Source organism: Armigeres subalbatus, chromosome 2 (genome assembly GCF_024139115.2).
Source record: "Armigeres subalbatus isolate Guangzhou_Male chromosome 2, GZ_Asu_2, whole genome shotgun sequence".
Taxonomy (NCBI): domain Eukaryota; kingdom Metazoa; phylum Arthropoda; class Insecta; order Diptera; family Culicidae; genus Armigeres; species Armigeres subalbatus.
The window spans coordinates 424,981,452-425,004,595 of record NC_085140.1 but is presented as its reverse complement, the minus strand read 5'-3'; the positions used below and the strand labels follow the sequence as shown (position 1 = coordinate 425,004,595).

Here is a 23,144-nt window from a genome sequence, read left to right as displayed (position 1 = left end):
GGATATTCAATTAAAAATGGTTAGAAGTACGGGGTTGGACTTTTCTTATCCTTATGTTTTTCGTAAAATGTCCTCTTACTCTGTCATTGAGGATATTTCAAATATCTACGCGCATAATAAGATGATAAATAAGTTCCTTTTCACTTTTACAAACAAAGTATCATTGAACCATTGAAATTCAATTATATTAAAACTAGAGTTTCAACACCAAAATGCTAAGCCAAGCTAACCAAGCAATGTCTGTTGATTGTAACCGATGTTTTGTACCGTGCTCAAAGCTGCGCTCGCAGCCGCGCTGAAAACATCAATGTTCGAGCGCCGCTGTGAGCGCGGTGCAAAACATGAGCATCCATAGCCTACGCTCGGGTTCATGTTCATTTTTACGAGTGCACGTTCGAGCCCGAAGCGAATGTTCATTCGAGTGCGGCAGCACGGAAAAACATTTGCGCGGGGCTGCACCTTGAAGACTGGTTTTTTGGTGATTTTTTCCATGAAAGCGGAAGTGTCGTGCCCCTTGGTTTGCACCATATTCAGGATGTTTTTTTTTCTATGCGGGTCATTATACACGTAAAAAAAAATTAATGTTATTTATTATTAAGATTTCTAATATTTTTTTGCCAAAGCAGGCGCTCAATGATATGTATACTCGATTAAGTTGAAAACCGGAATATGGGACTAGCGAAGTTGGATTTTTCTCGCAATCCGTATGTTAAACCTTACTTCGCTAGTGGCGCGCTAGTCTAATTAGGGCCTAATTAGACTAGCGCACTACTAGCGAAGTTAGGTTTAACGTATGAATTGCGAGAAAAATCCAACTTCGCTAGTCCCCCATTTCGGTTTTCAACTTGACTAGCGATATAAGAAAAAACTTATACATCGCATTAGTCACATGCATTCCAAAACTTATACTTTTCATTAACTTTATGAAGGTTATTAGCTTTTTGGTATGGGATCATTCATTAGGTGGCATAATGAAGAGTATAAGTATTTTCGAATGGTTTTTTGCCAAAACATATAAGGTTATTTTTTTACGTGTAGTATAAGGCTTTGGTCCGATTCGTGAATCAAAATCGAATTAAACTTAAAAGTGACAGTTCAAAAATTTCCAAATAACCCTGCTCGCAGAGCAAGATTACTTTTGACAGATATTGAATCATTTTTGATAGATGTTTTGTTGGTCTTGCTGGGTAGCACCAGCCATTCTTATGAGCGGGGGATTTCATAATTTCCGAACTGTCACTTTTAAGTTTAATTCGATTTTAATTCACGAATCGGACCAAAGCCTAAGAATGACAGTTTTCCAATTTTGAGTGAAACTGACTAAAATTTGAGTTGAGCCAGACGAGCGTGCAAAAAAATTATCTAGAAGGCCTTTTGTTTACTAGATAGAGTAATGTCACCTTTTCAGCGACATTAGTGTTGTGCGTTAATCATGCAAAGAATCGCCGCCAGTTTTTCCACATAGAACATGTAAAATATTTAATAATTTTTGTACAATATGTAGTTTAGTCCAGTGTTGTTTCTGCCCTTTTACCTACTTCAATTATAAATAGTGTCTTAATAAATGATCTACTTTGCAAAAGAAGTGGTAGGATCATTGTTTGTGTATCAAAACTGTGCACAATAGAATGGCATCCAAAAGATTTGGAAACTTTCAGCTGAAGCAGCCATCGTCATCCTACAAGAAAGCCCGGCTGGACATCGATATAATTCCCAGTCAACAGTACATAGAACAGCAGCAGCAGCTTCATAGAACGGTAAAAACCACGACAACGGTTGCCAAATCTTCGTCGGCAGATTCGCTGTGGGGCGACGAAGATGACGAATTCATCATTCTGGCCTCCCAGGCCGTGGAGGAAGTGGAAATGTTCCAGCAAACGCAGATGCAGCAGTCTCAGGCATCACGAGCGGACGTCACGTTCGGGACTTTCCTCAAGGAAGGGGTGGCTTCGAGTACCCAAACCGTGGCCAACGGGGTAAGGGAACCCAATTCCAGTGAATTGATGCCTCCACCACCATCGGCAGTACCTGGACCTTCCCGGGTTGATGCTGTGCCTATCAGTGTGGTCGATCTGCTCACCGATGGCGATGATGATGTTTTCAGTGAGCAGTTTGATGAGAACTATGATAACATAGAGAAGCACATTGATGAGTTCTTTAATAATGAATTCGACGACGACTTCAATATGGATGAATTCCAGCAGGACAATAGAAGAAGCGGTTCAAAGACATCACAGGAACGATCTCCAAAGCCTTCTCGGGTTAATGGTGAAACGAAAGCATCGCCGGTTACGTTCCAACCGAAGAAACCTCAAGCTGCAGTGATCACCAAAGAGGTTTTCGCAAATAAGGCGAGGGAAGATCGAACGATTCTAACTCAAAAACACCCGCCACAAATAGACAGAGAGGCAATTGCAAATGCCGCCAAGAAAAGAGATCATGAGAAAGATATGCAGGTCCGATATCTCACGGGTCAACTGGAAAGAGCAAGCAAGGAAAAAGAGCAGTTAAAGAAAGATTACAACGAAGTAACGGAACGGCTTCAGATCCGTGATGGAGAAGTATCTATACTACGTTACGAAATGAAGAACATCAAGGACCAAAATAAGCAGCTGAGGATGGAAAAGATGAAGGAAACAGAAACGCTCAAGAAGGATTGGGTGGAAAAAATGAAAGATTTGGAGAAGGTGATTGTCGTTCAGAAGTCAGAACTAGAGTTCAAAACCATGGAAATAATAAATCTGAAAACGAAACGAATGAGTAACTCATTCAAACATGGATCCACCAAGGAGAAACCAGTCACGGAGAAGGACTTCCGAACGCACACTCGCCGGGTGCAACTTTTTCGTCAATCATCAACGGACAACTACCAAATTAATCCGAGTATATTTGATTTGTCTGCGGAAACTGTTTCTAAGTTTAACACAAAGAACCAGCTCTCAATTTTGTCCAGAGAAGATATTGTGTTGTCGCAATTGTTGGGCAGTCTGCAATCGTACCTTTCGCGGATGATGTGCCTGAAGGGAGCTTTCCCGGAGGAATGCATTGCTTCGATAGCCCAAATAGCGATTCAGGCTACCGAAGAGATACGGGCGTACAGTCGGCGATTGCCGTTGGTACGATTGAAGGATGCCCATCTACGGGCGAAAGTGGCGCATGACTTCATATGCAAAAATAGCAAGCGCGATCGACTGGAGGGATCGGATGTGAATATTTACCAAAAGCAGTCGGTATTTCTTCACGAGAAAGCGATCGTGCCCCGGCGACTGTTGGCTGCGTTGGGATTGCTGTGCCAGTATGTTCCTTCGTTGGCAGTGAGGCTGGTGCGACGGTCGAGGGGATCAGAAACCTGCATCAACGTACTCAGTAAGGCTCTTGATAAAATCGGCTACGCAGTGAGTTTGACTTCATAGATTAATTGAATTCTTTCCTCTTCAATTTGTTAACCTTTTTGTTATAGAGCGATCTCTATGGCCATATGGGGCTCGTTGCAGCGGCGGCAACCTTTCTCAGCGGACTCAGTTGGCACGTGTTGCAGTACAAAGAGCAGTGAGTAAAAGCAAAACTTTTGCTGATATTTTGTACACTTTTCACGTTTTGGAATCATGCATATTTTCTAATTAAACAGTGGCCGAGTTTTAATGGATCTATTTAAATCAATTGTGTTTTGCCGACCGGATGCCGCCCTAATCCTAACCCATCTGTCGGAAATTCTTTATCGGATATCAGCCTCCAACGATTCAATCGACTTACTAAACAGTTTGTGTCGGCAAAGCAAAGCATCCGACTTCGCTCCAAACGAAGTATACAAAATGCTTCAATTCACTAAAGGTTTGCCTCGTTTTAATAGAAGCGTGTTCAGTTGTCAAACTATTTTCTTTTTATTTTTTATTCGGCTTAGATTCCTGCTCGTTACAAATCTACGCTGCTCTACTGGAGGCAACTGTTCCGCAACATCGGGAGCTCACGCAAACCGAAATTCGCTATCTTGTAACGAATACTCGAAACACGATTTACTTTCTGCGTAATTCGATTGCCCGGCCGGTACGATGGATTTCGGATTTTGTGCACCGCCCAGAAGGAGCTGTTCTAGCGCACTGTCAATGCCACATTCGAATCGCAAATGCCTTTGTGGTGCTTCTCCATCAGGTGCTGCGCTGTTGGATGCAGTGTCTCTTAAGTATCGACTTCGATACCATGCTGCAGATCACCCAGAACGGTGTACTACTGCTGTTCGACTTGTTCGAAACCGTGTACAGAAAAGAGGTTTTACAAGTCGGTCGCCACATCATTCAGAGTCGCCTGCAGGCGACCTACAACTGGTTGGTACAGATGCAAGGCGGCTTCCGGTTCCAGCCAACGCACAGTAATGGATTACAGCAGCAATAGACCATTCAAAATAATTTTCTTATACTATGTCGTACATTTTGCAGAAAACGCTCTTCAACTGCTCGACTTGCGACTAGTAATGGAAGAGCCGTTGAAATGCAATGAGGATATAAAGCGGATGGATGTTGACGAGGATGCCACCGACCAGATCAGTAGTAAGAAAAATAGACGTTCTAATGAGATAGATGCTATGTACTCGGACATGTTTGAGGACTATTTCAGCAGTAAAGTGATAATACATAAGTGATACGGATGTGAGTCTTACTTTGTACAAATCAAACTCCGAATTCCAATCAGAACTGTAAATCGAATAAATTGTGTCTGGGATTGATTATTCAAACTCCTCCACTATTTTAGTGACGTCTAATAAGAATATCTTTACCCTTTCGCTTTACATTAAAAAAAAAACATCACAGAAATATTTTTTAAAGTTGGTATCGTTAGATGTAGTTTTATAATGATAAGTATTGTTACCCCGCATTTTTTTGAGAATAATTCCTCCACCTCTGGGCACGTCCTTGTTTGAAACGCCGACCTGAAAGTACTTGATCCTGGTCAATTGCCCGCTATCGCATGAATCTGTTACCAGTTGGTTAAATTCTGCTGAATCTCTGAGTTTAATTCTCAACAATAGCACGTTTCAAAACATTTTAATTTTTGTAATGAAAGAGCAGAAATTTCTGATAATAGAATCTGCCGGCAGGAATAAAAACCAGAATGCGCATTCAACGCATTACCTTCATAAACTCTAAATTTTGGAACAATCATTTTTATTGAAACAAATATTTGGTTATATTATTTACACTGGTTTGTAAATATCAAAACTAAAATCATTTTATGTTTGTTATCATGGCGGCACTTTCTGTAAGCATCTTTCGATAAATCAATGTTTGAATATTCATTGTTTAAAATCCTTATCGCTATCACTATCCTCTACTGAAATAGAACTACTATTTGCATGCATTTTACCTTTTCCAACAAATTTGTTCACTGAAATGAGAATGGCTCAGCATCAGCTGAATATTTTATTTATTATATTTATATGTGTCGCATGCGTCTATTCAAGATCCATTAATAGATCATCTTGGTGCGTATAATTAGATCGGTTTGTACAGCAACGTAGTCACATACTTCTTTCGATAGCGATGTGTTGCACTGAGTACCATAACTCCGTCCTTGATCGATAGTGCGTACAGATGGTTCAGCATAACATGATTTGGCTCCGGTAGCAACGTTGGTTCGCACTAAAACAAATATCCATCAAAATAATTATCCCATCTACATTTCATTAATGTAATTCTTAATTCATACCGAAAGTGGGGTATCCTTGTTCAGAATAACTTGCAGCAGATGCGGAGGCAAAACCGGGGGGCCTGACTCCTTACCCCACGGTCTGGCGGACGGTATATCCTGCCCATACTCTTTTGCTTCGTCTTTACCGGTATCTTCGCTGTCTTTGGCAAGCGCTTGGAAAACCTCAAAATCTGACTGACGAACCGAAACTAAATTGTTTTTGGTTCCTACTTCGTTTTCGACATTTTTCTGAACAAATACGAATAACATCAGTTTATTACTTGCATCTCAACTTACACAACGCTGCATTCCGTACCAGCCTAGGATCGTGTTTCCATTCCCCGTCAACGCAAAACTTGTACTGGTGGTCTCCCTCGGGCAGATCGATGATCGTCACGAAATCTCCATGGCTTTTAACCATCGGAAGTGCTTTCCACTCGCTGAACGTTCCGCTGATGTACACCTGCTTGCCGCCTCCTTCCCATTTGAACACCGTCGGAAGTGCTGTCTTTTGATCGTCCTTATCGTCGTCTTCTGCTCCTCCTGCATCCTGACCTCCGCCGCCAGCCTCACCACCCACGACCATTGACTCGTCTGAAACGGTGTTCGAACGCTTCCTGTAATCCCGCACAAACTCCGGCTCCGGAACCGACTTGGAATAGTACGGTTCTGCATCGTCTTCGCTCCGTTGGAACACCAGCCGATGATTCGGGTCTGGTTTCTTATCGAACACAAATGCTTGGCCGTCCTTGAGCGGAGATCCCGGAATCGGATCATGAGAACCCGATTTATGGCGCTCTCGGGGCAGGTTACTTCCGGCATTTCCCATCGCTTACTTTTGGGTGTGGTACGACGGCGAAACTTCAATTTTAGAGAAATAATGGAATTTTCTTCCACGAACTGCAATAATGCTGTCCAATGAGCAGCTCGAAGTAGCTCGAAGTTGGTCCCGTCCTGCTTCTTTTTTGTCAACAAATGGGCATGAGCAGGACGGGGAGAAACTTCGAGCTACTTCAAGCTCTCATTGGACAGCACTAATGTTTTTCTACTACGTGATTTTTCTTTATTTTGATTTGACGCAAAATAAAATGACGCAGCCAGTTTTGTTTTCGAGCGTTCCATCACTGTCAGTGCAGTATACACGGTAATACAAGAATACTCATTTTATGAGTACATTTTAATATAACATAAAATTTATTATTTAATAGACGAATCCAAGTAAAAATAAGAAGAAGACACACGACGGTGTTAACTTTGACAGATCCTACAGCACAGCATAGGAAGATCATTTTAAAATGCTTATAATAAATTCTAGACAAAATGTAATTAAAATCTGATTGAAGTATGATACGGAAAAAGTTCCGAACTGTATGATAGATACATTTTTGGAAAATATTCAAAAAATTGAGATAAGCTTCCGAATATGTAATTCAGAACTTTTTCCGTACCCTACATTAATCAGATTTTAATTACAATTTCTCTAGAATTTAATATAAGCATTTTAAAATGATCTTCCTATGCTGTGCTGTAGGATCTGTCAAAGTTAACACCGTCGTGTGTCTTCTTCTTATTTTTACTTGGATTCGTCTATAGTTTGTGTTGAGTTCGCCAAAAAAGCCATATAAGCCATTTTATAGAAAGCTCAAATGACAGGAGACCAAATACTAATATTTACATTTTACAAGGAACATTTGCGAAAATGAAATGAAATGATGATGATGATGACGAAATGATGATGGTTTACATGCAAATTTACCAAAACAAAGACCGAGCCGTCCACTCAAAATTTCGATCAGCTGTTCGAATCTGTCTCATAAAATGGCTTATTATTAAAAAGCTCAAATCAAGCTCTATCTGGTAAAAGGGCGAATGTCGCAAGAGAGGATTCTCTTCGTCGACTTCCCCTCTTTTAAATAAAAGTGACAAGCAGAGGATTTCATCGCGGTTTATCACCTCAGAATGCAAGTTTTTAATGTTTTCTTTCGTTTTGAGGGGAAAAACCGCAACGAAATCATCTGCTTGTCACTTTAATTTAAAAGAGGGGAAGTCGGCGAAGAGAATTCTCTCTTGCGACATTCGCCCTTATTCCAGATAGAGCTGCGGAATCTTTGTTTGTCATTCTGACAGCATATTGACATCCTAAAATATCCGTTTCTAAGAGCATCATTATCAGCCGCGAGCATTTTAATTACCCGCGCAGCGCTTTCATTTTAGTTTCGTCACTCATTTCCGTATCGGTCACTATTTTCGGCTCTCAATTTGGTTGCTGTATTCCGTACCGGTGACGTTTGACAGTTGACAGTTGATCAAATAGCAGCGCTCTTATTGCGCTACCAAATTTGGTCACCTGTCAGTCGCGCTACTGTTATAGCAGCGCGTTTAGTATCGAGTGTCAAGTAATGATACTGGCGCTGCCAAAAGGCTTAAACTCACCACCGGTAATCTTGCTCTAAGCAAAAGATATTTTAGTTACTAGATAAAGATTGTCGCTGTCGTCGCTGTCCGAAACATCTTTTGCTGGCGAGGATAGGGGAGCTAAATGTAAAATCCATACGATTTGACAGGTATGTACCACACATGTTTCGGACAGCAGAACAAAGGGAACCGAAGCGACAATCTTTATCTAGTAACTAAAATATCTTTTCTCTAAGCATTTCTAATCGCAGGAAAGATAGCCCAATTTAAGTTAATTTAAGCTATTTTCATCTAAGTCACTGAAAGTAACGTTCGGAAAAAATATTTCAAAAAATCCGATGAAAGTATGGGAATTTTTTTGAGAATTGTCTTGTGTCGTGCCCCTTGTCAAACTCCATGATTTTGAAAGACAAATTGAAAACATGATTTTTTTTAGATTTTGGACACATTGGCAACGACCGGAAGTGTTCTTGGAAACCTGGTTCCCTCAAGGAAGTAAAAAAATTTAGATTAGTACCGAAACTCATCTTGTGACGTAACAATCTCCATGGTTTTGAAAGTCAAGCAAAATAATGAAGTTTGATATGTCGCAAGATGGGTTTTGGAGCCAATCAAAGTTTGACCGCTTCGCTGAGAGAACCAGGCTCCCGGGAACACTCCCGAACGTGGCCAGTGTATCCAAAATCTCTCAAAAATTCATGTATTGTGCTTGTCTTTCAAAACCATGGAGTTGGACATGCCGCAAAATGGGTTTCGTTGCTAATCGAAATTTGTACGATCCCCTGAGGGAATCAGGCTCTCGGGATGTGGTAAATATGTCCAAAACCTCTCAAAAACTCTTCTATTGAGCTAGTTTTTCAAAATCATGAGATTTTATGGGTCGCAAGATGGTTTTCGGTGCTAATCAAAATTTGTCCATTCCCTGAGGGAACCGGGCTCCCGGGAACACTTTCGGACGTGATCAACGTGTCCAAAATCTGTCAAAAAATCATGAATTGTGCTTGTTTTTCAAAATCATGGAGTTTGATATATCGCAAGATGGGTTTTGGTGCTAGGCAAGATTTGTCCACTTTCTTGGGGAAACCAATTTCTCGGGAACACTTCTGGACGTGACCAATGTGTCCAAAATCTCTAAAAAAAATCTTCTATTGAGCTTGTCTTTCAAAATCATGGAGTTTGGTGTGTCGCAAGATGGGTTTCGGTGCTAATCAAATTTGTCCACTTCCTTGAAGGAACCAGGTTCCCGGAAGCACTTGCGGATGTGGCCAATGTGTCCAAAATCTCTCAAAAACACATCTATTGAGCTTGTCTTTCAAAACCATGGATTTTGATGTGTCGCACGATGAGTTTCGGTGCTAATCGAAATTTGTCCGCTTCCCTGAGGGAACCAGGTTCCCGGGAACACCTTCGGACGTGGCCAATGTGTCCAAAACCTCTCGAAAACCAATCTATTGAGGTTGTCTTTAAAAATCATGGAGTTGGATGTGTCGCAAGATTGGTTTCGGTGCTAATCGAAATTTGTCCACTTCCTTGAGGGAACCAGGTTCCCGGAAACACTTGCGTATGTGGCCAATGTGTCCAAAATTTCTCAAAAACCCATCTATTGAGCTTGTCTTTCAAAATCATGGAGTTTGATATGTCGCAAGATGGGTTTCGGTGCAAATCAAAATATGTCCGCTTCCCTGAGGGAACCAGGCTCCCGGGAACACTTCCGGATGTGGCCAATGTGTCCAAAACCTCTCAAGAACTCATCTATTGAGCTTGTATTTCAAAATCATGGAGTTTGATATGTCGCAAGATGGGTTTCGGTGCTAATCGAAATTTGTCCGCTTCCCTGAGGGAACCAGGCTCCCGGGAACACTTCCGGATATGGCCAATGTGTCCAAAACCTCTCAAGAACTCATCTATTGAGCTTGTCTTCCAAAATCATGGAGTTTGATATGTCGCAAGATGGGTTTCGGTGCAAATCGAAATTTGTCCGCTTCCCTGAGGGAACGAGGCTCCCGGGAACACTTCCGGATGTGGCCAATGTGTCCAAAACCTCTAAAGAACTCATCTATTGAGCTTGTCTTCCAAAATCATGGAGTTTGATATGTCGCAAGATGGGTTTCGGTGCTAATCGAGATTTGTCCACTTTCTTGAGGGAACCAGGATCCCGGGAACACTTCCGGATGAGGCCTATGTGTCCAAAACCTCCCAAAAACTCATCTATTAGGATTCTCTTCCAAAACCATGAAGTTTGATATGTCGCAAGACTGGGTTGTGTCCACTTGAAAAGTGTCCACCACCCCAGGGATACCCCAGGAAACCAGGTTCCCGGAACATCCGGAACCATGTCCTGGTGATTCAAATGTATCAAAACTATCTTCTGATACTGGTCAATGATGATTGACCACGTTTGCATCAGCATTCTGGTCACTTTCGTTCATTTATCAATGGTTTAAAAAATTGACCCGTTTTTGACTGCATCTGACCCAGGACCCCCCCTTAATAAATCCGGCCGGATTGGCACCATGGTCAAATCAAGTCAAAAAATAGACATGATGACGCTTCTTCCCTGAAAATTTCATGGCAATCGGACGAAAAATGAGCCTACACGGGTTATTTCAATTTTGATTTCTAGGTCAGACCGAAACGGGTTAAGTAACACAGAGTGCCTACCAAGTAAAGAAAAAAAAAACCCAGATTAATCCACCCTGAGACGAGACCTGCAAAGACGCTGCTTCTTTTCTCTTGTTTTGACACTTGTTCTTCTTTTCATCACAGTTGACCATCGAGTTTCAACTGTTTCCTCGACTGTTTCACCTAAGCCCCGGGTGCACTCTTCTGAGCACAATAAAAGTGTATCCAATTCACGAATTATTTAATTCATTTTCATAAGGGTTTTTATACCGGGAACAACACACACGTTTATAACTGATTATTGATAAGCTAAACGGATGATTTAGAATACTCGTTAAAGTGAAAAGTCTTCGTAAAACAAAAGTCATGCGGAATGTTTTATTTGGGATAACAATACTTTCATACAAAATGCTGCTGGCTGCACCTGACAGTACGTGACAGCAGTTGACTGGCAGCAGCTGAAGTTACATTTTTTCCTCTTTGCAAGTCCCGTCCCAGAATCCACCTAGCAGTGATGATGCCCTTCTCGTGCATTATAAAATATATTGAAAGAATCACATTAGAAAGGTCAAAAAAGCTCTTTAGGAGAATAGATCACATTTTTTCGATCATTTTGTATGTTTTTGCAATAGTTAAAATGTATTGCCACCATTTTCGAAAAAAAAAAAAGTTTTTTCGTTTTGAATTTTTTTTTTCCAATTTTGATTTTTCAATAATTCCAAAATGCAATGTCCGATCGAGCCAATTTTCAATAGCAAACAATGGGACCGCATTCCCCGTCGAATGCAACTTGTTGCGAGTAAATCGGATAATGCTAAGATCCAAAAAGTGTGTCTACAAAATTTGTACACATACACACATACACACACACATACATACATACACACATACAGACATCACCTCAACTCGTCGAGCTGAGTCGATCAGTATATGAAAATCGGCTCTCCGGGCCTCCTATCAAAATTTTGTTTTTGAAGCAATATTATAGCCTTTACGTACACTTAGTGTACGAGAAAGGCAAAAATGTAAGTGACCCCAGTGACCGTCGACCCCCGATAATTCAAATTAACGGGGTTCATTTTTAAATTGAACTTCTGGTTACTCTATTTGCATCAGAAGGGTGGGGTGGAAACAAAGAACACGAATCGGAAGATGGAATGTTTTATCGTTAGCTCAGCTAGGTAAGCTGGCACAACTCTCAAGCGAGGCATGGCGCATGACTGAGTGAAACTTTGGAGAACACAAACTAGCTTCGGGATTCGGGAAGATGAGCCAGCATAGGGCTGAAAATCTCTTTAATAAAGACAAATAAACCTTCGGGACAGCTATTGTTATTTTCCGGTGTTCGAGGGAACAATGCTCCTCGGCACAGAGGAGTTGATTTCCTACTTAGCGGCCAGGCACAGGCGGCGTTATTCAAGTGAGAACCAGTCAAAGAGAAAATAATCATTGCCAGATTCAGAACACGGGTAAAGAACCTTACGGACTATGAGCGTGTCAGACGTCGAGGTAATAGAGAAATGAGTAGAAACGGTTAGCTGTTTGCAGAATTATGTGGCAATAGCGACATGGTGAGTGGAGGATCGCTCTTTCCCCATCGACCAGGACACAAATTCACGTGAGACTCTCGTGATGGAGAAACTGAAAATCAAATCGACCATATCTGCATCAGTCGAAAACGAAGACGGAGTCTTCTTGATGCTCAGAATAATCGCAGCGCTGACCATCATTTTTTTAATTGGTGAGATCCTATTACGCATTTCTCGGATTTGACGGCGGGAGGAGAGAATTGGACGGTGATTCGAGACACGTTGACTAGAAAATCCAGCTGTGAAGAGATCGTGCATTGCAGAACTTGGAACTGGGCTGCGGATTTTCCGGAAGAGGGCAGCGTAGAAGAGCAGTGGACGGCCATCAAGAATACGTTTATCGAAATAAGCGAGACCAATCTGGGTGAGCTACTCTGTGGAATGAGTGGATTACAGATAAAGCCTGAAGAAAGTTGACGAGCGTAGAGAAGTAAAGTAAGTCTCGTGTCCGTAGAGGACACCGAAATAGGATAGGATAGATCATGTGTGGACCATATTGTCACGCTCCGTATCATCCTGGAGCAAGTCAACGAACTCCAAGAGTCCCTCTATTTGGATCGTCTGAACCACGGAAATCTGTTGCTTAGAAGCAAGGGAGTTCCGGGCAAGATGTCGGCCTCATCGAAGCGTAGTACTAAGCTTTTGCGAATATAGCCATCCGGGTAGTCACTGGAGTGAGGCAAGGATGTATTCCCTCTAAACTTCTGTTCCTCATCGTAATCGACGAGATCTTGGTGGGTGCGATTGATCGTGTACTTTGGTGTGCGTATGCTTTGGCAGCCTATCACGCAAGGGCGAATGTCGCAAGAGAATTCTCTTTGTCGACTTCCCCTCTTTTAAATAAAAGTGACAAGCAGAGGACTTCTCTGCAGTTTATCACATCAGAATGCAATTTCGCATTGTTTTCTATCGTGCTGAGGTGATAAACCACAAAGAAATCCGCTGCTTGTCACTTTTATTAAAAAGAGGGGAAGTCGACGAAGAGAATCCTCTCTTGCGACATTCGCCCTTATTCCAGATAGAGCTTGATATGGGCTCTGCGTCCCAAATACAATGCAATGAAATTGATTTATTGTGTATACTTACTTTAAGGATTTCGAACATTGAGAGAACTATATTACTATTGGGTCATTTGATACTTCCGCTATCGATTTTATTATTCCAGACTAATCTGGTTCACATATAATCATATTCAGAAAGTCACAGAATGCACCGTGATTGGGATCAAACTAATATTAGATTAGGTAGAAAGAGTAGTTGAAGATTACAAGACTGTAAAATGAATGCAAAGACTCACCCAGCTCAGAGTTTGCCTTAACTCTAGCCGATAAAGTTTACGACCACCAGGTGCAGTATGATGTGCGCAAAAACAAAATCGGCAAAGCCTCGTTCCGGCGAGATTCCCAGGAATTGCGATTTGTTCTGAGGATTCGATTGCAGTCGGAGACAAACTGAAAACCAAAATGAGATTATTTGGATTAATTTAGAATTTACAAGCAAAAATAAGAGTTTAAAGCATGCCTAATTTTGTTGACACACGAGGAAATTATTTAATATTTAGACGAGTATTTACAAATTAAATTAGAAATCGAATTGTTGGTGAAAAATAACGTAAATTGCCAGGTTTTCGTACATATTAATAAAGTACGAAAAACATTGATTTTAAATTGAATTTGAAGTTTGATGCAATTTTTGGAACACCCTATCCTATACCGCATTCTCGTAAAGGAATAATAAGTGGGATGAGATCTTGTCTTTGGTATTTGAAATTGTTCTTAAGCTCTTCTCGGTCTTAAATGAGGGCAACTCGGACAGGACTTACCTCCCAGCACGAAGCAGCTCACGGTGCAGATGAATCCAGCCAGGAAAGAATTGAACGGGAAGGTTCCAACCAGGCAACAGTAAACAAACTGCGTGATGCCGGTCAGCAGAATATAGAGTAGATAGGCATCGATGATTTTCAGCTTTTTCGGCGTATTGGTGGTGTACTCATCATAAAATTTAAACAGCACAGTTTTTATGTTCGTCATTTTGCACAAATCGGTTATTTTTACTTATATTTTTGCGAAATAAAGGCAGAAATTGTACCTTATTCTTCACCGAAATTATTCTCCAACTGGAAGGAATACGAGACACGTAGCGCTGTTGTGACATGAATCGATATTTTTGACATGTTCTTTTTTTCTTTTTCGGGGCCATTCGCAAAATACGTATATCAAGACCACTTTCCGATGTGGGCGTATATAGTTTTGTAATCAAACTATACACACATATTTATTGGCAAAAATCCATAGATTTAACTTATGATATATATTAGCGCACACATAACCATTCTCCACGCGAACTATACTAATAAAATATATATCCAAATAAACTTCATGTGTGGTCTCCAATTAGCAATTATTTAATTTATGTGTGGTTGTAATTTTTTGAAATTACAATCCAGATTTGATATGGATTTTATTTATGATATTTTATGATTCGTTTTCATGTTTTCGGAAAATTTTCAGATTTCTGAGTTACATTTTTGCATAATCGAAGAATAATTGAGGATAATACAAAAGCAAAGAAGACCAAAATTCTATAAGAATGCAAGAAAAATGTTAAAAAAAAAACATTGGGTAAAAACCGAATTTTTGAACTCGCGAAAATCTATTTTTCTTCTATTAGTCACAAGTTTCATTACTACACGCTTACTTCAGTTCACCCAAATATAGGTGAAAAGTACCTACACAGAACCAAAAAAAGTTGTGATTTTAACATTTTCTAGTTTTATTTTAAAAGTTATGAAAATTTAGTATTTTCGAATGCTATTATGTTTAAATTAAATGCAAAATGTTTAATCTGAAAGTTTTTTCTTCAGTGTACAACTGTGATTTTTACAGTGAGGTCAATCAAAACAAAACTTTTAAAATAATCAAACAAACTTCCATATTCCATGTTTCTGGCAACCCTGACAACGAAAAAATAACAAAAATAATGTAACTGGCAGCTCACGACGGTCAGAAAATAAATTAGAAAAAGTTTTTCAGTGAACAGCAAGTTTTTTTTGGCAGAGAACGGAGAAGGATTTGGAAGAAAGGTATAAAACCTATCTCAAATCCCAACGGACAACAACCGTGATCCTCGCCGTGATCGATAGAAAGTGCAACCGACGGAGCACATAATTAAGGATATTTTGCCCTGGAATCGGCCTGCCGAGATCTTTCGGAGAATCCCGTCGCTAATCGCGGAGAATGGCGATTAGGACCCAACGGAAACTTGCCTGGTCAACCTTAAAAAGACGCCTGAAGCGGCCGACTACATCAACAACACAGGTGAGATGTTTTACCGGGAGAAACATCCGCGGATATCCGGGTGCTGAGGATGAAACATCAGAGCAATGGAAACAAAATCGCTGCGCCGGTGGGAAGATCGAGGGGAAGACAACACTGTGGCTTAACCGGTGAGATTGCAATTTCCGTAACTTTTAATTAATGGTCATTTATGCCTGTCCCAAATATTTTGCATTATGTCGCCTTTTACATAATATTCTTACTTTGATATTATAGATGGCTCTTCAACCTATACTGCAAGGCCACCAGGGTGCCCGGAACAACGATTGGGTATCAAGCCAGATCCCGCTAATATCGTTAAAGTCGACTGGCGGAAACGTGGACGCGGTATGACAACCTTTACACGAACAATTGCAACGGAGGTGGACCGAATCATCTCCAGCATAACCATCACGACGGTTGTTATGGCGGCAAGGCACCACGGTATTTCGACTGCGTCGATGGTCGGCGTTGTCAAAATGAAATGGTATCATATTTGTGGTTATTAAAATAGAAGTAAATAAAATTGTTATATACAAAAATGAAACAGAATAATAAATTTTGAAAATGTATAACATTTCGTTTTAAGGATACTGGATTCAAATTGAAAGTGCGCACCACATGTTGTTTCAAAAGTATCACTAGTTCATTTCAATGTAAAAAACACATTTAATTTTGAAAGGATAATGTCATTTTAAAAAGTCGGCTCTTGTGAAAGTTCAAACAAAGGTAACATTTTTGCTCTGGTAGATTTAACAGTCTTATACTTTCTACTGAAAATCACTAACGAATTTTCTTAACTTTAACAACGTTTCTTTTAATTTTACCAACGATTTTTTTTTTGTGTGTATAATCGCCAAAAAGTGCACATACGTATTTATGGGTAAAGTGACATTTACCTATATATGAGTAAACCGATTTCATCCCGAGCTTCACCCATAAATAGGTACTTGAATGACAGCGGTATATTAGTAAATTTCACCCAAATTTGGGTAATTTTTCATTGTTTTTCTTTTGCTTGAGACATTCAAAATATTGAAATTTTCGAAATAATTGTTTAAAAAAGTATTATTATTTTTTATTAAAATTATATTTCAAAAAGATGCAGTACATAATCCATGATTTTAAAACTTACTGACTGGAACACCATATCGGAGCTACTGGTTACTGTTGGACAGGGAAAAGCAGGATCCATGCCTTATAGGTAGAGAAGCAGTATTTCAGATTTCCGGTGGCTGTATTGGCGGAAATTGAAGTTTATGGAAGTCCATTCTCGTCTCGACGACGCTTGTGATCATATAGATGATAATGATCATTGTAATTATCGAAATTATAATTGTTTCCTATAAATCTATATCGTTTAGATCTCGGCCTCGGGCAATTTCGCGAATATTTCGCACTCTTTTTTGGTAGCTATTACCTTGCGCACGATAATCGTTACTTTCCGGTGCATCCATATCTGGTCAGCAGTACCAAGACACAGGCAGTGACCACTGCCACTACCACTGCCTCCAAAGATGTTTCGTTCAGTGCATAGCAGCCCTCCTCCGAAGTTCAAGCTTCGTGCAGCCACAGATATGTGCAGCAAATCCCATATTGAACTATCTTCTCTGAGGCGAAATCCTACATCCTCTTTACATAATCAATCTTCAGGATCACTTAGTCACTTAGGTCCTTCCATTCGACAGCTTCCACCACCAGGTCAATTGCGTCCATAATTTCTAGCTGCACCATTTTCACCTCCGTTGTCATCGTCGTATCTTTGGATGGTACCGAAGTAGATAGAATAGAGCGACCGGCGAAGATCACACGCCGTTTCCGTCCCTACAAGCAGTCGGAGATGAAGTGTCATGGTAAGGGTTAGAGTGCCGAATCATTTCAACTTACGTTTTGACAAATGTTGATGGGTGTTGACCGCTGCCTTGCAAATCAGGTGGACTAAATCTGTTGGAGTACCCGTGAGTTGGATGTCATTTCGTTCCGGTGGACGACATATCTGCAAGATGGAAAATGGAGTCTTTTTGTGGACATTGGAGGCATGGATAACAAATCAAACTTACCAGGTGTGTGGTGTGTGGGTTTCACAACAGGTGTAAGCTTCTCTACTGCAGGTTGATGTTTATGTTGAACGTGGTGAAAAGGCAACAGAACACGCAGGAATTCAACGAAGGTGCTCCGGGCATTTGAAAGTTCCCAATGAATGAATTAAGGTTGTTGCCTTTACCTCCTGATGCTCCAGTGATTGAAATTGGATGCACCCCTTGTACAATACCTGCAGATGAAGGGATGAGACAGGAGAATTGCTGATTCGGTTCCGCATTTTCGTTGGTCGCGGATCTGCTGGGTTGGAGTCCGCTGTGGATGCTTCACCGTCTTATATTACACTGTAGCACCACACGCAAGAGAGATTATTTGATACCTAGAATTTATTGAATAATAATGAAAAACAGAAGATGTTATATTATATGTTCGGCATTAAATATTTACTTACATTTATTGGTCCACAATCCGCAAGAACAGAACAGTTTTCAGAGACTATCTTGGAATCTCGGATTATGTTCGACAACAACTTGAAAACAAAACCAACAGTCATTTTTTTTCACCCAAATATGAGTAAATTCATTCACTCATACATTGGTAAAGTCACTTTATCAACAATATGGGTGAAATTTACCGATATTCTCAGTATATTTTACTTATAATATGAGTGAAATGTGCAATACCCAAATATGGGTGAATCAAGTACTCATAAATAGGTAAACTGAGCTAAGCGTGTATGCGCAACTGATGAGTGGTGCGCTGCAAATATATTGTCGGCGTAGCACCAAGTTAGAATTCGGAAGTCGGGACTTCCGAACCGAACTTTCTTCCGAAGTTTTATTTGTCAAACTAATTGATGCGTTGTTTAGCGCATCATAGGCGAATCCAGCGCACTACACTCAGCAAACTGGACTATCGAAATTCATAACTGGCGCCTTATGAATCTTCGACCGATTATTCCACCAGCAGTGCTTCTTATACGCAGTTACCTTCCCGAGTATTCAAGCGTCAATGGGCGTGTGGTCTGCATACCGGCCTCCCGACCCCGACGCCCATGGTTCGAATCCAGTCTGCCGCACTTCACTTTTTTTTAAATGAAAATCATCATTCATAAGGCAACATATTGAAATTCATACCGATTCCTTGTGGCAAATTTTCATAAGGCGTTTGATTGAAAATCATACGTCCATTTTCCTCAGTGCTACTTCCGAAGTTGGGAAAGTTGCCTGTATCTGGAGAAAAATCCAACTTCGGTATAAAAAGCGGTATAAATTTATTCCGGATAGACAATAGCGCTCACTCCAAATAATCTAAACGTTGTTTCCACCTGAATTTTCAGGTACATTTTACGTGCACACGTAGCTGCAAATGCTTCAGAAAATTCAGGTGAAACTTACGTGTCCGGTGAATTCTATCCAAAACTCAGGTAGAACTTACCTGATTTTCACGTAGAATGAAATTTCTATCGGAAAATCAGGTAAAAGTTACGTGAATTTCAGGTGGAACAAATCTACGTATTTTTTCAGGTGGAAAGAACGTGCAGATTTTTTTGGGTGCTGTAATGCGAGGTCCCGCGTAGAATGATATCGAACATCATGAGAATTAAAAATCGGCAAATTATGCGTAACGCAATTTGTGATCGACCTTACAAAATCAAAATTTCTGTTTTTGGAAATGAGCCCACGTTCGATATATTTGACAGTAATCAGGGAGACGTCAGTTTAGTGCCAAAAAAGCAATTTTCGTGAAAAAGGGTGTTTGTCGTGTTTGTGTTCTGTTCTGGGATGATGTTTGTTTTCTCTTTGTGCTGAGATAAAAGTGCACTGGCATTATTCGTTCGCAGCTTGCTCGCCCTCGCACTTGGATATCGTCGTCATCGCGCAATCACCGTCACTCCTACACTGAGGAAATTTCTCATATCGGTTGTATGTTTCGTACACATATTTTTTTGCAATTTGTGCATACAAATCACGGGTATGTGTGATACATATGATTACCTATTTTTCCGTCTTCATTATATCTATGTGTGGCTACAAATAAACTCAATTTTAAATTACAAATGGATTATATGTTTTAGTCAATATTTTTCATTGGTGAAGTCAAATCAGTTTCATTAGGTCTATATATCATCTCAATATGGGGTATTGTCAAATGTTGTAATCTAAATACGCAATTAATATATGTATAGAAATAAGAAAAACCATTTATATTATAAATAATAATCTTCTATATATGCATTAACATGGTATAGTTGAATTATAGATGAGTACAGATGGATGTTCCGATCGATCTTCTGTTGTTACCTCGTCGCTCCCCAAGACAGTGGACTCCAAGTCTTCGACTGCAAGTACTGCTGCTCCTCCGATCCAATAACAGTTCCCGGACTGGAAACCTTCAGTGTGCAGCACATACTTTAGCTGGAGTTGCCAAGCTCAATTGCACACTTTTTAAATGATACTTGCTGGAGGCTTCAGGAATCGCGTCTTTGCATTGGGTTCCGATATCCGCATTGGGAAAATACATTTTCGATTTTTTTTTCGATGTCATAATATGTTCCTGTTGAACCGAGAAGTCATATACAATAAAATTAAAGCAGTAGCAACTAAACTTACGTTGGATTACGCCACGCCATATTGCCTGTTCCTGTCGAAAGATTTCGTCACTGCCTCCGGAAGAGCAAGAGGAAGATTATTATCGAATCAGGATGCCGCAATATTGTATCGTTACCGAGATCGTTACTATAAATAACATTGAGTTATGAACCAACTTTAAGACAAGCTTAATAAAACTTACCCCTTCAAAGAATAATAAAACTGCTTGAAAACAATCCGAAGTGAGCTAACTTCTGTAGCAAAATTTTCGCAGATTGCCTCGGACGCCATTTTTTTAAGCTATGATCTTCAATTGCCAGCTTTGTATTCGTTCTATGTGTGAAGATTAATGAATTTTGACTAAGTGCTATCACACATAACCAATATGTGCGATATAAATGAAGAGCAGCGATACCACAAATTGAATTTATGTTTTGATTCTTTTATATAATCTATATGTAGAATCAAATTCAATAAATCATTGCAGTTTTACCAGTGTATAAGGAAGGATTTCAGATTCAGAGTGTTGTTGAATATCGAACTGAAATAAGTTGCTATCGGCTAAATATCTAGTGTCGTGAGAGCGAATACAATCGGTTATCGGTGTACATAGCAAAAGTGGAATGCTGAAAAAAGGAACACTTGGGTGCCAATATTAGGCATTGGATGATTGGGTTTATTTTTTTGTTTGCGCTCTCTGCTTAGCCATTTGCAAGATTTTAGAGTAAAAACAAGATTGTGTAAACGTTGATTGTGTTGTGCTCTCTAGGAACGGCCTAAGGAGTGGTAAGTGATTGTGGTGACTGCCGCCCCTAAAAGTCTCATCAAAACAAAAGCTGGTGAATATATAAGTTACAAAGATAATCCAGTGTTTAAATAAGTGATAAGGATTTTGCATTGCTTTCCTGGATAAAATCGTCTATACTTGGCCAGGAATGGAAGATTTCACCCCGCTGATCAATCTACAGGTGAGTTCAAGTCCAATTTAATAAGCCCCAAATAACATTCCAGCGCACCCCACCACCTAATAACCACTATCCATCCTCTGACGATAGGAAGATCCCTCCCTTCGAAACCACCAACGCAAAACATCCGCTTTTCCAGACAATTTCTCGTTCTATGCTTTGCTTTGTGCAGAGCAACGCCGGCCAAAGCCAGCATCCGGAAATTTTCCTACAATTATTCTTCCCTTTTCTCGTCCATTGTCGGTCGGTTTTTCTGGTGGCGGCGCGCAGTGATGTCAATTAACATTGAAGCTGTTTCCATTGAAACAGTATTTTTTCTACAGGTTTTATTACTTCTCTGTAAATTTTTGAAACAACTGTTTTGATGAGTATTTGAGAACGTTCATCAATTCCATCAGGATTTCATAATTTCCAACCATCTCTCCAGATTATATCACTTTATGAAACTTAAAAAATTTCTTCATGTGAAGCCCATCAGAACGTGACGTATTTCGCAGCCTCGATTTTCGAAATATGGCAACACTGATTATCTTTTAAAATTCCCGAGATATACGTTGCAAAATTACTGCAAGGCTTTTTTTGTTTGTCGGAAAATTTTCCCCATCGTCCCTTTTCTTGGATCATCCGTGGATGCGTTGGTATTTGCGTGATGGGAGGGAAATCATCCCATCTCAGTTGGGGCTCACTCAAAAGCATTCCTCGTAGAACATCCTGTTCCTTATCCCGTACCTCAGAACATGATAATTGACTTTTCCTTTTTTTGTTTTAATTTATTTCCCGAACAATACTAGACTCTCTAGCAGCATCTGCTCTCTTTGTGCTTTGTGCAAGCGTCTTGGCAAAATCTTTGGATGAAAAATAAATACATAAATAAAAGGAAAACGGATACAAGATAATTGCCTGTTTGGCGGAAACCGGCACATACATTAGAAAGCAAAAGAAAAAAAATCGTGATTAATCCCAGAACCCTGTAAATCTTCCAACATCTAATATATTAAAACGAAACAAACGGAGATCGTTGGCGGTAGGAGAGACGAAATCGCAGCAGAGTTTCGTGCAACAGTTTTGCTTCCGTAAGTTTATTCTTCCTCGTTGCTCCACGATTCCGCTTGTAACTCTTCATAGAGGTGTCGGCAAGAGTAAATATTTCTGCACTAACTTTTCGCACTGTACAGTTTGTTGTCTTTCCAATAGTAACTAACATTTATCTCAGTCCTGTAGAAGGGTGCTTACAATGCCCGCTCCTAGCACCAGCAGTTTGCCAAGCGAACCACAGAAGTAGGGAAGTAGTATTCCTATTTCAGGAGAGCTACCAATAATTACCTACATGACTTTGCACAGTACCAGTTAGTTGTTTTCGCAAACATTTTCCCGTTTCAGCACTTTCTTTCAACAATATAAAGCACAATTTGGAAATCTTAAAGCAAGGTATTTTGACCGGTCCAACTATGACTTGTCCACCAATATATTTAATTTGAACTTTGTCAATCTGCCTTCCCCTTGGATATGTGTTCTTAATGCAATGGGTGGCCTTACGCCATTAGCACTGACATGGCAACCAAGGACATATCCTGTCGTGGTGGTATCACATGTAGGTGTAGGATCTTAGCAATCTATACAAATCTAAGCATTCTGGTTATACTATTGCAATCAATGACGTTAGCACAATAAACCATTATCGATTACGCCACCAAGCCAAGAAGACGTGTTTCACTATACTACAATTGGCGACGAGCGGAAAACCGAAGATTCTGAAATTCAAACACAATAATGGCCTGGCCGATGGTAGAACTCAAAGTCCTTTCAAACTTTCAAGCTCTGATATAATGGGCCACAAAATTGTATCTGGTGCTCAATAATATGGTTGCTAGATATTTGGAATCGTGGCGATGGTAGTCAGAAACCCACTTTTAGGGATGAAGTATG

General features: G+C 40.2%; 4 protein-coding genes and 2 long non-coding RNA genes across 9 annotated transcripts in view; 2 read left to right on the top strand and 4 right to left on the bottom strand.

Annotated features, from left to right (window-relative positions):
- The first annotated feature begins 1,393 nt into the window (after positions 1 to 1,393).
- Positions 1,394 to 4,642, top strand: LOC134213495 (ATR-interacting protein mus304). 2 transcript variants are annotated; one of them, XM_062692603.1, is made up of 6 exons: positions 1,394 to 1,588; positions 1,659 to 3,395; positions 3,461 to 3,549; positions 3,629 to 3,831; positions 3,902 to 4,366; positions 4,434 to 4,642. In XM_062692603.1, the coding sequence occupies exons 1-6, from the start codon at positions 1,565 to 1,567 to the stop codon at positions 4,634 to 4,636; spliced, it is 2,721 nt and encodes a 906-aa protein (XP_062548587.1). In that variant the 5' UTR covers positions 1,394 to 1,564; the 3' UTR covers positions 4,637 to 4,642. The 2 variants fall into 2 exon arrangements, with proteins under 2 accessions (XP_062548587.1, XP_062548586.1); XM_062692602.1 differs by having other exon boundaries at positions 1,416 to 3,395.
- Positions 4,643 to 5,142: 500 nt separating this feature from the next.
- LOC134213497 (5'-AMP-activated protein kinase subunit beta-1) lies at positions 5,143 to 6,643 on the bottom strand. Its single transcript, XM_062692604.1, has 3 exons — positions 5,999 to 6,643; positions 5,701 to 5,931; positions 5,143 to 5,633 (listed from the first exon to the last, which is right to left on the bottom strand). Exons 1-3 carry the CDS (start codon positions 6,509 to 6,511, stop codon positions 5,487 to 5,489), a joined length of 891 nt encoding a protein of 296 aa, XP_062548588.1. The 5' UTR covers positions 6,512 to 6,643; the 3' UTR covers positions 5,143 to 5,486.
- A 6,786-nt stretch (positions 6,644 to 13,429) lies between these two features.
- LOC134217869 (dolichyl-diphosphooligosaccharide--protein glycosyltransferase subunit DAD1) lies at positions 13,430 to 14,466 on the bottom strand. The gene is made up of 2 exons (XM_062696697.1): positions 14,131 to 14,466; positions 13,430 to 13,759 (listed from the first exon to the last, which is right to left on the bottom strand). The coding sequence occupies exons 1-2, from the start codon at positions 14,336 to 14,338 to the stop codon at positions 13,629 to 13,631; spliced, it is 339 nt and encodes a 112-aa protein (XP_062552681.1). The 5' UTR covers positions 14,339 to 14,466; the 3' UTR covers positions 13,430 to 13,628.
- A 2,271-nt stretch (positions 14,467 to 16,737) lies between these two features.
- On the bottom strand, positions 16,738 to 18,221 carry LOC134217868 (uncharacterized). Its single transcript, XR_009981172.1, has 4 exons — positions 18,114 to 18,221; positions 17,683 to 18,041; positions 17,510 to 17,618; positions 16,738 to 17,446 (listed from the first exon to the last, which is right to left on the bottom strand). It is a non-coding gene; the product is annotated as an uncharacterized LOC134217868 (long non-coding RNA).
- A 1,620-nt stretch (positions 18,222 to 19,841) lies between these two features.
- LOC134213494 (uncharacterized) lies at positions 19,842 to 20,639 on the bottom strand. The gene is made up of 3 exons (XR_009979471.1): positions 20,456 to 20,639; positions 20,275 to 20,400; positions 19,842 to 20,218 (listed from the first exon to the last, which is right to left on the bottom strand). It is a non-coding gene; the product is annotated as an uncharacterized LOC134213494 (long non-coding RNA).
- Positions 20,640 to 20,756: 117 nt separating this feature from the next.
- The window catches only part of LOC134213492 (proton-coupled amino acid transporter-like protein CG1139), a 52,268-nt gene continuing 49,880 nt past the window's right edge, over positions 20,757 to 23,144 (top strand). For 2 of the 3 annotated variants that reach the window (XM_062692599.1, XM_062692600.1), the window contains exons 1-2: positions 20,757 to 21,221; positions 22,010 to 22,291. Coding sequence is in view for 1 of the 3 variants with exons in the window: in XM_062692598.1 (XP_062548582.1) it covers positions 21,189 to 21,221 (33 nt within the window). In the remaining 2 variants the exon portion in view is untranslated. The remainder of the gene's footprint in view (positions 21,222 to 22,009; positions 22,292 to 23,144) is intronic. The other variant, XM_062692598.1, reaches the window with a different exon arrangement.

Excerpts from the sequence above, each read along its gene's own strand:
- LOC134213497 (XM_062692604.1), bottom strand. The coding sequence starts at position 6,511 with ATGGGAAATGCCGGAAGTAACCTGCCCCGAGAGCGCCATAAATCGGGT. Across the intron at positions 5,932-5,998 it reads GGAAACACGATCCTAGGCTG|AAAAATGTCGAAAACGAAGT; the intron begins GTACGGAATGCA and ends GTATTTGTTCAG. Across the intron at positions 5,634-5,700 it reads ACAAGGATACCCCACTTTCG|TGCGAACCAACGTTGCTACC; the intron begins GTATGAATTAAG and ends TATTTGTTTTAG.
- LOC134213495 (XM_062692602.1), top strand. The coding sequence starts at position 1,629 with ATGGCATCCAAAAGATTTGGAAACTTTCAGCTGAAGCAGCCATCGTCA. Across the intron at positions 3,396-3,460 it reads TTGATAAAATCGGCTACGCA|AGCGATCTCTATGGCCATAT; the intron begins GTGAGTTTGACT and ends TTTTTGTTATAG. Across the intron at positions 3,550-3,628 it reads GTGTTGCAGTACAAAGAGCA|TGGCCGAGTTTTAATGGATC; the intron begins GTGAGTAAAAGC and ends CTAATTAAACAG.
- LOC134217869 (XM_062696697.1), bottom strand. The coding sequence starts at position 14,338 with ATGACGAACATAAAAACTGTGCTGTTTAAATTTTATGATGAGTACACC. Across the intron at positions 13,760-14,130 it reads GAGCTGCTTCGTGCTGGGAG|TTTGTCTCCGACTGCAATCG; the intron begins GTAAGTCCTGTC and ends TTTGGTTTTCAG.